The sequence below is a fragment of the Corvus brachyrhynchos genome, unplaced genomic scaffold (assembly GCF_000691975.1).
Source record: "Corvus brachyrhynchos isolate BGI_N302 unplaced genomic scaffold, ASM69197v1 scaffold307, whole genome shotgun sequence".
Classification (NCBI taxonomy): Eukaryota; Metazoa; Chordata; class Aves; order Passeriformes; family Corvidae; genus Corvus; species Corvus brachyrhynchos.
In genome coordinates this window covers 4,128,850-4,142,342 of record NW_008239288.1, presented here as the reverse complement: position 1 = coordinate 4,142,342, position 13,493 = coordinate 4,128,850, and the positions used below count along the sequence as shown (strand labels likewise).

The window sequence follows — 13,493 nt, the reverse complement described above, 5'->3', positions numbered from 1 at the left end:
TTACAGATTCCCTGATTCTGTGATCCTGCTCTCAGCTGCCTCCCTCAGCACATGGGGAGGTACCAGGTACCCAGTGCCTCCATCAGCACACGGCACTCACACCCTGCCAGCCCAAGTGACAACACTGAGAGCTGCGTTCACACAACTCAGCTGCCGCTCCTCAAACATGCAACACCTTTCACTGTGTTTGCCATCTCAGCTCTGGGCATGGAAGAGCCCAGCAGCCTAATCAGGAGCAAATATAACAATACAAACGTACTGGAGGTTTTGGAAGTGGCATTTCCTTAGTAAGCTTTACAGCTAGGAGCATTATCAAAATGTTTTTTCCCCACTTAATAGCTCATAAAACAATGGTTGTTACTCTAAAGGGAAGTGGTCTATAAATCCAGCTCTAATAAATATAAACAGAGCTTGTTCAATGTTTATACAGCAGCAGTTAATGGGTATTCATTTCTGGCACTGTACAGGAAAATACTGCTCTCTATTTCGAGTAGCAAATATTTGCACCTCCTGTTCATGACCCATTTACTCTTTGTTTGGCTTCAATAAAGCCCTGATAGGCAAAAAGGCAAGAGAATGGATATCAGACAAATAAAAGACTCTGAACTCCAATACCCCAACCTGGCACATTGTTCTCATGAAATAAAATCAGTAATTTTACAATCAGAAAACCTCCTTGTAAACCGTAAATCAACCAAAAAACCCAAGCCCAGAAAACAGCAAAGAAATTCTTTCCACAAAAAGAAAAGGTACTCCTTCCATTGCCACCCTTTTCATCGTGGGAGCTTCCTGCCTTTCAACAGGGAGAGACACCTGGGCAACGCTAAACAGAATTTCAGAATCATTTAGGTTGGAAAAGACCTCTAAGATCATCAAGTCCAGTCATTAACACAGCACTGTCAAGGCCACCACTAAGCCATGTCCCCAGGTGCCACACCTACATGTTTTTGGAATATTTCCAGGACTGGTGATTCCACCCTCCCCTGTTCCAATGCTTAACAACCCTTTTTGTGAACAAGTATTGTCAACTTCCTCTCCATTAGGAGTGATGTTGGTGGGGAAATGTGTGACCCCTGGGGCAGCAGGAGCAAGAAGCAGCAATTCCTTACACTCCAGGGCAGGCAGAGCTGTCCAGGGTGGGAATGGTGGGATTTCCTCCTCGGCAGACCTGCTCATCGGCAGCCAGCTCACACCACAACCTTCCTCACTTCCACAGCACTGCTGCCCTCTCAGATCAGTCCTGGTCATATTTTTTTACCCAAAGCTGCTATTATTCTGCTCAGAGAAGTCTAGCACCTCCAGAAGGGGTTTGGATGCTTTTCACTTTCCCTCTGCTTTCTTTTTTTTTCGTGGTTTATGGGGTTTTGTTGTGTTTAGTTTGTGTTTGTTTTATTCTCAAATAACTCATTCTAATACCTGATTGCATTTGAGTAACTCAAAAAACTTTTTCTGCCCATAGAAAAGGTTTCTAAGGTGATAAAATTCAGTTTGGACATGCAGCCCTCGTACAAAGTATAAAAATACAGCAACATATAGAATGCATCTATCTGCCACTGGCTTTATGCCTTTTTAATAGCTTCCCCCCAGGATTTCTGATCTCACAGCAGAAAGCAAATTTTATTTTCACCAGGGGAATAAGGAGAGGCTTTCTACACTTTCTCAGGTGCCCAGGTGGATCCCAATAACCAGGCATCACACCAGCTCACAGAATCACAGAACGGTTTGGGTTGGAAGGAGCCTTAGAAGGTCACCCAGTTCCACCCCTTGCCAAGAGCAGGGATCCCTTTCACTGGACCAGGTAACTGCCTGTCCAAGTTGAAAAATAGTCCCATGACAGATATTTCAGATATGTCTTAAAATGCTGGCATCTAAAAGAGAGTTCACACACACTTGACCCATAAAACACCACCTCAGACAGGCTTTGTATCAGCATGGATTGGAAATTTTTAGGCCGTGACCCCATCAAGAGAAATGTCTGGCCTATGGTCTCCTTCAGTTAATTATCCTGCCTGGGGCAAGCTGCACGTGAATTTGGGTGGAAAAACCCTAAAATATTCTATATACTTTCATTTTTAGCAAATTTTCTGGCCAGCGTCAGTGAGTGCTTACACAGGCATTATCATTACACCTGGGTTCCAGCAGGAGAGAGCTAAAGCCCCAGAGAGCAGATTTATTTCAGCAGAGCAATCATGGATGCACTGCATGCAGCTGCACGCACAGGGCTCCAGGACTTTGGTGGGAATTTCAAATTACACGTGCTGAAGAAGCACTCTGGACATACATAAGAGGATTCTGAATCTGGTAGGGAATAACCCTTCCCTTCCCTGGGTTTGGCAGCATCACGCTTTTTCCAAAATGAAGACAAATGTTCACACACAAAACTTAGCTTGATTTTTTTTTTTTTTTTGAGGCATTTCTTTCTTCCAAGCAACAACAATTTTTGGCATCAGAGCACTGGCATCCTGGCCAGCTTCAAAAACCTGAAATTCCAGGGAACCAACGCATTTTGCAAGCGAATAAATATTGCTAGGGCACCACAGGTGGTTGTCTGAAGTCAGGAGTAATTATCTGCACTGCTACAAAGTTGGGGAATAGCAGGGCTGGAAGCTGTTTCTCCTGGCCCTGACCTGAACACTGCTTCCAGTGTGCCCTGGGATTTGTTGAGACAGCCAAGGAAATCCCTCCCCACTCCTGGGCAGGCAGCTGTTTATAGCTCAAACACTCAGATTTAGGAGCTTTGCTTGGCCTCGGTGTTGCACCAAGGTGGATGCTATAGGGTTTGCCTCTACAGTAACAGGACCTTTTAATGCTCCTTTTGCTCTCTACACACACAACGAATTGCTAGGATTCATTCCACAGGAATGCACGAGGATTTGGTACCGCCTGAATCAGACTTCAAAGCACAGGGACATCAATCCACCAGCAACACAGGTTTGCTGACATGTTCATGGGCTGGTAGGAGCCAGAACAGCCCCAGTAACTCCAGAAAACTACTCTGGCTTGAGATACTTCAGCTGATGCTCTGCAGCAACCACCAGCACAGTTTTAAAGGCAATAATAACAAGCAAACTTCCTTCAGAGTAAACCCAAAAATCACTGAGAAGGAATACAGACCCTTGGGAGGTGTGAGATTGACTCCGTTTTTAAGGCACCACTGTATTGGCAAGATTCCCAAGGAATCCGCATGGCAAAGCATCGAGATGTTGCTGGGTTCAGGTCTCAAGTCATCAATGGTCACTTGTAAATAATGATTGTTAAAAACCTGAGGGGTGAAAAAGAAGAGAACCAAAATCACGAGTTAGATTTGCTACAACAAAAGGTAACCTGGAAAGCTGAAAGAGCCAAACTGGGGACCAAACTACTGAAAATACCCTGCTCCCAACTAAACCTTTTCATCAAAGTGTTTCTACCAAAGAGATCAAACCCTGAGTTTTAGAGACGGGTGAAATGGAGCAATGGAAAGCGCTGAGGGTCAGGGTCCCACAGCTGAGCAGGGACTGGAGATGATCCTGGAGACCCCAGAGTCTTCCTCTCTCGTCTTTTTGAGAACATGGATTAAATATCCAGCTACCACTGTCATTCAGCTGTTTTATTTCCAAAGGTTTCCCAGATGTGCAGGGAAAATACATATAGAGGGACAGGAGACAAACAAGGGATCCACTTTTTTTGCACACAAGGGTACATGAACATGCTCATCCCCATTGGTTTTAAGTGCACAGAGTCAGCTGGTGATGCTTGTGGGAAAGAAAGAATTAGTTGGGAACATCCATGGATTTTAAACCTATTGCTTAACGTGTTCTCCAGCCACTTAAGTACCACTCGTGTTTTTTTCTAAACATGGTGGAAATCAGGAAGGGTTTCCCAGTCAGGCTCTTTTCACCCCTCCTTGCTGAGCACTCACCTTGGTCACTGATGCAGGACAGATATGAAAGGGCTCCCTCATATTCACTGCCTCCAGCTTCATCCCCACAGTGAAGAAGTGGTTTCTCAAATCAGCATGGTCCTGTGGGAAGAGGAACACATGGTGACACCAAGAAGGAACCAATACATCTGAAAACCTATTTGGAAGGCATCCACGTGTGTTTTGTCACTTAGCTGGTCCTACGTTCTCTTCGTGCCAACCCAATCACAGAAAGCAAGGGGACAACCTCTCTCCTAGAGGACACATCTACAGCACCAAGCCCATCGTATCTAAAGCACAGGGTATGTCCATCTCAGCAGCAGCATCCAACCAGAACTTGGGTCCACAAGGAGATTGTGCTCACCAAAATGAGGACCTGGCTGAGAAATGGCTGCTTGACAATCTCCCATGGGCAAAGCCTCTCTACCTCTGACACTCTCTGGGAGCAGCTGAGAGTCCAGAGGTGCCAAGACTCAAACTGAAGCCCCCCAGGGTAATGCACAACATGGATGCCAACAGCTCAGCATGGCCCTTATTTACCCTGATGGATGTCCAGCACCTGCAGGGCACCAAAATAAGCACCTGGGCTGGTCTCCAAGATGGAAGATGGAAAGGTTTTTTTTCCAAATACCTGGAAATGGACTAAGGCTCAGACCCAAAATGTGGGCAATAAGAGCACGTGCTGATGGGAAAACAGGCAGCTGTGTGCAAGTACATGCCCAACAAAACACTTCTACCTGGCACCAAAAACCCAGCTGCACCCACAGGCTAAATGCAGAGGGTTCCCCACAGCACCTCTGGGGATGGCAGCAGGATGCTGTCCTGAAATTCAGAATCAACCCAGATTCAACTCCCTGCTTTGCCACCAGTTTAGTGTTTAACACCCAGTTACTCCATCCCTTGTGGCCCCTATCTAACAGTCATACAAGCTGCCACCCTAATTCCAGGGTAATGACTGCATTTTGTGTTCATTCAATAAAAATGTCCCACAGTATTTCTAAACCACTGGTGTCTTAGCCAATACAAGCATAAAGAGAGATGATGTTATATTTAGCACACGCTCACAGACTACTCCAAAATACATGCAGAAAGCTTGCTATCTAATAAGTGGTTAGCAACAACAATCCCATCTACATTCATTGCTACACGTGGTATTCTTGTTCTAAAATGATTTTCTATTGATCCAGAGTTGTGTGTCATTGTGCTTTCTTTTCCCAAGAACTGTCTGCACTTGTAAGGGCTTAACAACTTCTATTCTGGGATCTTACATTCCAACTGCTGCTAGAGATAAGGATTTTTACAAGCTCCAGCCACAGCTAAATGAATGGTTGTTTTCATCTTACCAACCTGCAGTGTTACAGAACCCTTTCTGGTGAGAACCAAAAAGCAGTAAAAACAAAAAAAAAACCAAACAAAAAACTGTAATGGATTTAGTCTCATAGCAGAAGAAAATACTGATGAGGAAACTGAGGAACATTTAACAATAATGGCCCAGAGCCCAAGGAACTAATGCCTGAGGAAGGAGCAGACAGCCAGGAGTTTGAGCATCCTTTTCACAAGAGCATGCAATGATAGGGTGAGGAGGAATGGTTTTAACCTGAAAAAAGGCAGATTTAGATCAGATATTAGGAAGAAATTCTTTACTGTGAGGATAGTGAGTCACTGGAACAGGCTGCCCAGAGAAGTTGTGGATGTCCATCCCTGGAAGTGTTCAAGGCCAGCAACCTGGGATAGTGGGAGGTGCCCCTGTCTGTGGCAAGGGAGTGGAACAAGATGAGCTTTAAGGTCCTATCAAAAACTGCCACCTTTAATACTGAAAAGGCTTCAGAGGGAAAAGATGATGGCTGAAAAAATCCAACCTCACCAGCACTGAACTTCAAACTCCTAAAGGCAAAAAAAGCATCTGGACTGCAGGGCTGCCTCCTCCTCCTCCCTGAGCATCCACATCCCGAGTCTCTTAATATATGAGGTGAGGTTGTAAAGAAAAGGCAACTTTGCAAAATGTGCATCTGGAATCAGCATCTCCCCAAAAACGTTCCATGATTCAGCTCACGCTCGGATCCAGCCTCAATATGTAATAAGCCAAGAACCACCACAGTACTTAATCATGTTTATCTTTAAACATGCAAGTAGTTTAATCAACTTTTAAAGTGATTTGTTGATTAGGACCAAAATATATTGACACCAAACCATACTGCTTCTCCTTTTTATCTGAATCATTTTCTTTGGTGTTTCTCCTTCTATTTGCTTTGGCTTTTTTACAAAGGGGAAAAGTAATCAGATAGGGGGAAAAATGCACTAATAATATTTAAAGCTATTTTACTTCAAAAGCACTCTGTACCTTGGGATCAAATCTCCCTTGTCATTCGACATAGCAAGTAAATATTTTCCCCATTAAATCAGTCGCAAGAGTGAACTCACGGGGGAGTTCACAGGATCTCAAGTACATCTCCCTTTTGAGGGTCAAAATCCTCTTTGAAGCAGGAACATGCATTTCTTTGGAGAAATGCTGTGGAAGTAAAAACCCTGTCTGTGTTAAATGTCATTTTTGAGATGGAAAAGCTTTCATGGCGAAAAAGCCTTTGTATCGCACCTCTCTGGAAAATGGTCAGGGTCTGGATATTTGATCTGTCTCGCATACTGACTAAAGAGAATCATCAAAATTTACCAAAGCAGCTCTATATTTTTGCAGCCACAAAAGGAAAGAAAAAAGATTCCTGATGCCGTTCTCCGGTTCCAGTGCTGGAGCTGCCTCAGCCAGCAGGGAATTACTTAGGATTTGGCATATGCTCCTCTTCAAAACTCCAATTAATTTACATAATTTCTAAGAATAGGTTCCAGAGAAGTGATGGCAAAGCTTTTAATTAGTATTAGACTCAAAGTGATACACTGGATAATGAACTGCTCTCTCTTCCCTTTATTCACATTGACAGGAACGACGCCTGTTTAATAAAAGCAGCTACAGGGAAAGGACTGGAGGGGTGAGACTTTCTCCTGGTCCCCACTGGGCTCTGCAGCTGAACAAAAGAAATGCCTGAAATGATTATGGGTGGCAGAATTCAACCCTTTGCTGCTACTTCACAGCATTCAATGCCACCAGTGAGGATTTCACCAGCCATTATTTTTCAGCAACTTCTCCAAGTGACTTTCAATTTTCTTTGAAATGGAGCTCAACAGGCAGAATAGTTTTGACTAGCTGGAGCATTTTATAGCCCCATGCATCATGAGCCTTTACTCCTACTGGCAGTCAGTGCTTCCCAGGAGCAGCCTCACTGACCACACAGAAGTTTGGGCTGGATATTAGGAAAAATTTCTACACTGAATGTCAGGCACTGGGAGAGGGTGCCCAGGGAAGTCACCATCTCTGGAGGGATTTAAAAGTTGAGTACATGTGGCACTTGGGGACATGGTGGGCTTGGCAGTGCTGGGTTAATAGTTGGACTCAATCTTGGAGGTGTTTTCCAACCTGAGTGAGTCAACGATTCTGTGATTATATAATTCATACCAATAGACTGCCTGTCCTGGGGTTCACAAGCCCTGAGGGGGCAATGGAAACACCCTCTGGCTGCTGAGGAGCAGCCAAATAAACTGGGTTGACAATCAGCAAGGATGCAGGAGAGTCCCTTAGAGCAGTGTGAAAAATGATGCCACAAAACATTCAACAAATTAACGTGGCATGGGCAGCACAGCTGCTCACTCCAAGGGTCACAATCTCTAACATGATGGATTACAGCTCACGGGTAATGAGTGGAGCACTGCAAAACCCCTCAATGAACGTCTGTCACTCACAGTCCAAACCCACTGGCAAAAGCCAGAGCTGTCACAGCTCTCACTATAATCCCCAAAAAGCAATTAAACTCAGTCGCACGCTCACAGCTTTAGAGCAGGGTGTATTTGCAAATGCACAGGCTGTGACTCTCTGGGCCACCTGAAAGACAGCCCTGCTTTGATACACATCTGCACCATCATTTCCATCTTCACATGGCTTGTGCTTCTGTAATTTTTCTGCAAAAAATACTGATGAGCTTTGCAACAGCTCAGTGTACCCAGCATCGCACGCAGGGCTAGGAACTGCTATGTCTGGAGGTCAAGTAACAAGTCAGGAACAGTGCTGGGAGGAGAAACAGGCTCCAAATTCCCAACCCTCTTCTTTAGGGTCTGAGATAGCCACACAGCTTTCTGCTTCTCAGCTGAGAAACTACCACCAGTAGTGCAGGTTTCAGAAATGCCAGGTGACATGGCAGCCTAAATGTCACTCCAAAAGAGATCCACAGATTTAGAAAAGCGTTCCAACTCTTAAAAGATGTGAGTAAGCCTTAGGGAAGTGAAGTACCTGTACAGGTGACTTAAGCTTAAGTCCTGATAATTAAGTCACTAAGTATTAGCTTTAGGTGATCAACTCAGAGAGACTTCAAAATCATCACAGCCATTTGCCTGACCTGGCACCTAAATACCAGGTCAATAAATGTCACTTCTGCTCAACAAATGTCATTTAGGTATAAATAAAGTCTATTTTGTCCACGTCACAAGAATGGAACTCAGGCAATTTTACAGTGCACTGGGTAAAGCTGATAGAGCGGGGGGACCTGGCTAAGCTTCTTTTGTCTGTGACAGTCAGGGAAGCTGCACTCAGGGCTGGTTGCTCTGTGTCCCCAAACCCCAGGAAAGGCATCACCTTCGGATTGTAAAATGCCCACTTTTAGCCCATTCTGCTGAAGACCACTGGAATAATGTAATTTTAAGTACAGCAGCTTACGCAGTGTATAGATAAGAGCAAAAGGCTCTCATTTGAACCTAATTTTCAAATTAGAGGCTAACTTTCAAATATTCTTAAAAGTCAGGGCTCTTTTGGTCCAGGACAGTCAGATGCACACAAATTACAAAACTGCAGCTTCATGCAAAATTCAGAACTAAGTCTGAATGCTGAAAAGTTGCAAGGTTGAGAGGCTGATTAGAAACACTGACCACTTAATAAACGATTGACCTGAACCTCCTTTAACTGTAAAAGCAGGAAATGCTCTTGCCTTCAGTCCCATCTCTCCTGGTTTACTTTAATAAAGGACACAGAAGCCAGCCCCACCTGGTATGAATGGGAATATCTTAGTTGATTTGGTTTTTGTTTTTGAAGAAATCACTTCCCCTCTGTGTTTTCTCTGATTTCTCCAAGAAACTGGCTGTTTCTAATTGCCTAATTTTAATCACAAAGCTCATGTGTGGTAAGCAGGCACAAACACAGTAATAGCAGTGGTTAAACTGCCTCCACAGGAATCTGGCATTTGTTTTTCTATTGAGAAAAAAGAAGGGAAATAAAGAAAGAAACGCTACCAAATGCAACCCTCTGCATTATTTGTAGATGAATCAGCCTTGTTTGTGATTCACCAACTTCCTTTGCTAAACGCAGGGCAATTTTCCCTGAAGGTGCACTCTCTGCAGGGAGACAGAAATACCCCGTAAGACACAGCACGTGCAAACTGTCCCCTTGTTCTGACAAGAGCCAGCAGAGGAAGACCAAAATGTAGAGATGTGGGGTGGGATGATGAGGAAAGGGTGCTGGGAGGGAGGTTTTAGAGACACCATGACCCTGAAGCAACGAGAGCCAGCTACAAACTGCACCTACTGAAGAGCCCCTTGAAAAACTGCAAATGCTTCTTCCGAGGACTGGATTTAGCCCTACAGATTTTAAGCTCCTCTTGTTGAATAAAAAATAGTTGCCATAGAAACAGCAACATTGCAGAGTAGCCGGTCGAAATCCAGGCACACCTTCTCCGTATGGCTCAGCCCGCCGCAGATGGCATTAGGGCAAAGATCCCCTCCCACACAGCACCTGTTTGGCTCTGCCTGGGCGCTGGAAGCATGGGCAGAGGTAAAAGAGATGGATATGCATCCACTCGGGGTTCTTTTGGCGTGTTTGGTTTGGGTTTTTTAGCATCTCAGAGCCACAGTGTTTCACAAGCATTCGCTTTGAGAACGCGTTGTGAGACGCGGTTGTGTTACACAGGTCCCATTTCATGGGGGGTGAAGTCACACAGAAAGGGTGACACAGGTGGGAACAGCTACTCGAGTGCTCAGAGTGAAACCAGCAGCGTCTCTTCTCACACCCCCTTGACACACGGCCCCTCAACTGTGAGGAGGGACGGAGGCTGCCCTTGGTAACATCATGGCAGCAATCGTTACTGAGAAATCAATAGGAATTTGTTCGAGCAGAGAGCATCAGGAGCCAGTTCAATGCACATAGTGAGCTGCAACCAGCCTGAAAAACAGCTATGGACCAGAGCTGCTTTTGCTTTCTTTGAAGACATTAAGGCATCTTTAGATCATACAACAGTAGACAAAGTAGACTCATAGAATGGTTTGGGTTGGAAGGGATCTTAAAGATCATCTAATTCCAACCCCCTGCCATGGGCAGGGACACCTTCCACTATCCCAGGTTGCTCCAAGCCCCATCCAACCTGGACTTGAACACTTCCACAGATGGGGCAGCCACAACTTCTGGGCAACCTGTTCCAGTGCCTCACCACCCCCACAGGAAAGAACTTCTTGCTATTCTTCTTGCTACCTGATCTAAACCTTCCCTCTTTCAGTTTTAAGCCATTCCCCCTTCCCTATCACTACATTCCCATGAAAAATGCCCTAAGTGGGTGACTTTTAGCTCTCACCCAACCCTGTACATGCTGCTGTAGGTGCACATCAGCCCCTCTCAGTGGAAAACACTGCCCAAGGATGCAGAAGGCAAGAGCTCAGGATGCCACAACCACCCTCAAACCAAGCCTGGACTCAGTAAGTAAACTAAACCAGGCTCTTTTGCTGACCTCTCCCCATCCTGAGAGACCCCAGCATGCAATGGAGAAAATTACACATGCCAGGGGGACAAGGAGGGCTGAGGGACCTGGTTCTCACTCAGCCCATCTGCTTGGCTTCAACTGCCTTTGGCATTTCTCTCCCAACCCTGACTTTGATATGGTGCTGCCAAACAGACCCTGGAGGCACCTCAGACAGGGCTTGGCTTCACCCACCTCCTTGGATTGCTCTCCCAACCCAAATCCCTGCACAACCCATAGTCAGGATGGAGCTGGTGAGGGTTAGAGCTGTTCACTGCTCACAGAGGTACCACCAGGCTCCAACTCACCCTTTGGCATCAGAGACATCCTTACTCCCTTTGTGGTACCCCTTGGGACTTACAAAGATAAATGCTTTTAACAGAGCTGAGGCAAGAGTGGGTCAAAAGGGAGCGGAACAACAGAGGGATTGGGAAGCCATGGCTGTCTCCCAGCCAGGCAAACAGGAGCCGTGGAAAAGGGCTGGTGAGCCCACGGGTGGGGAAGAACAGATGGAGTATAAATAATCTGGCAGCCTGCAGGCAAAACAGCAACTCGCAGGTTATTAAAGCGCAGCGTGAGGAGCCAGGGCCAGCCAAGCCATCAGGGCATGAAGGGGCTCGGGATTGGGATTTGGCTTCCAAGGGAAACCAAAGGCATGCTCATTTTAAGCTGCTGCATCAGCACGTGCCCATCAACTGAGGGGGGATGAAGACAGTAAAACCCTGCTGGACTTCAAGGCTACTCATGCAGCCAGGTCAGGATTGCCTACTAGCTGAAAGTATCCCATGGGTTTCTCTAACTTAAACTCTTCCAGAATACAGAACACTGGAAGAGAACACTCAAAAACACCCAAAGTGTTTACCAAATTCTGAGAGACGTTGCCTTCCTTTAGTAAAAAAAAAATCAAGGTCTTGGAGAAAGTGTCAATCTTACTGTCATTACTAAAATGCACAATTCATCCAATGGAAAAAACGTATTTTTTTGGTAGGAAGGAGTCCTGTTTAACATTTGTCTTCAGGCTTGTGAGTGCAGAACTAGAAGCATCACTCTGTCCTGAATTTCAGGGGCAGCTCTTGCCTGGATGGTGGATGGTCCCTCCATCAGGCTCCTTAGGAGAGATTTGTCCCAGCCAATTCCTTCCATGTCATTAGTCTTACTCTATTAACTGGTAACAGGAGACATCCAGAAACACCAGTCAGAAATAGGGGAACATTAGGCTGGGCATAATGCAGAGGGGGTTTTTTTGCCAGAAAGATTTTGAGCTGGAAAAAACAAACAACTTTGGGGAAGGAGAGCAGGGTGGAAAACAAGAGGAATGGGACCAAAGGCTATGAATCAGGAACTTCCACCTGTGTTAGGTAACACCTCTCTCTCCTAAGCGGCCTTCAAGCAATTTCTCAGAGTTTGGTTTAGGGATGTGGCTGGCAACAGCTCCATCCAGGGCAGCCATCAGGATCCACTTCATAGGAATTGGGAATAGGATGCCAATATGCAAAATCCATGGAAAGATGATGAGCACCCCAAATCTTGGGTGGGATTTAGTTCCCCAAACAGAGGTGTCTGAGGTGAGGATCCACGACATCTGCATGGGACCCACAGGAGACTGGAGGAAGCAGAATGGGAAGTCAGAGAGGATCTACAGGACCTCCTGTCTGCCTCTCTCCAGGGAACTAAATCCATTCACCTTACACAAGCTGCTGGGCTGAAACTCTAAAATATGCACTGATTTGTAGTAATAGGGCTGTGTTTGTCTTAGAGAGCACCAGCAATGCCAGCATTGAAGCAAACCACTGAAATTGTTCCACATAACTTGGTATCAGGCCCCAATAACCCTTTGACCATCTTTATGCACAACAAGCCTTGACCATTTTATCAGGTGTCCCCTGAAGCCCAAGCCATCATTTATGACCAGTACCAAACCAAGTGTAGGGGCATCCCAACAGTAACCTGAAATCAGAGCAGACACAGCAAAGGATTCATGTCCTTGGGTTGTGGCCTTTTGGAAGGATTTGTGCTCCTAAGACATTCAAACATCCTTGAAAATCCTGTCTGTATTTATTTTTCTTCAAGGATCAACGTGTTTTCTGAAAAGCAGGGAACAACAAAATAGCAGGTGTGCTGCAAAAAGCTTTTGTGAGGAGAAAAATTTATTCCAGGATGTGCAGTTTGCAAAACACTATGTTTAGAAGCTGCATAATAGCAGCATCTTCTGCCAGTTAAACATCACGTTCCTTTCTCAAAGGATCCTAAAGCATTTTACAAACACTTCCAACATATGGCCAAGTGTAAAACAGCACCAGGAAAAAAAAATAAAAAAGAAAATCCTGTTTGCAGCCTTCTCCCTGATTTCTGCAACCAGCTTCTGTGGTCCGGTGTCCTCTCCCCGGATGCCAAGAGGGGATCAGGGCTGAGCTTTTGCAAGGAATTTCTGGACCTGCTGCTGAACACCAACCACGTGCCAAGTCCAGCTCTGCCACACTCCTGAGCATTGATAATTCAGGCTCAAGCCCATGGTTTGTGAGTTCTCAGGCAGAACCCAACCCTGTGACACCAAAACCACGGAGTGTCACTGCCGACAGCAGCAAGGGGCTGACAGACCCCTAAGAGCAGCTACTTCTCCCACTACAAACGCGGCTCTGCTCTGCCAGTGCCACCTCCTGGGGACAGTATGATGGCACCACTTCCCACAGTGATGCACAGCTTTAAGGACAACATGGATTCAAGTCATAATCCAGACCAACGTGAATGTGCTTGCCCTGGGGATGGCTCACGAA

The 13,493-nt window shown here is 45.6% G+C and overlaps 1 protein-coding gene across 3 annotated transcripts in view; it reads right to left on the bottom strand.

Annotated features, from left to right (window-relative positions):
• Positions 1 to 13,493, bottom strand: part of SFMBT2 (Scm-like with four mbt domains 2) — a 103,884-nt gene that overhangs the window by 34,768 nt on the left and 55,623 nt on the right. For all 3 annotated transcript variants that reach the window (XM_017740393.1, XM_008638391.2, XM_017740392.1), the window contains exons 8-9: positions 3,902 to 4,003; positions 3,115 to 3,262 (exon numbers count right to left, since the gene is read on the bottom strand). In XM_017740393.1, coding sequence (XP_017595882.1) covers positions 3,115 to 3,262; positions 3,902 to 4,003 — 250 coding nt within the window. The remainder of the gene's footprint in view (positions 1 to 3,114; positions 3,263 to 3,901; positions 4,004 to 13,493) is intronic.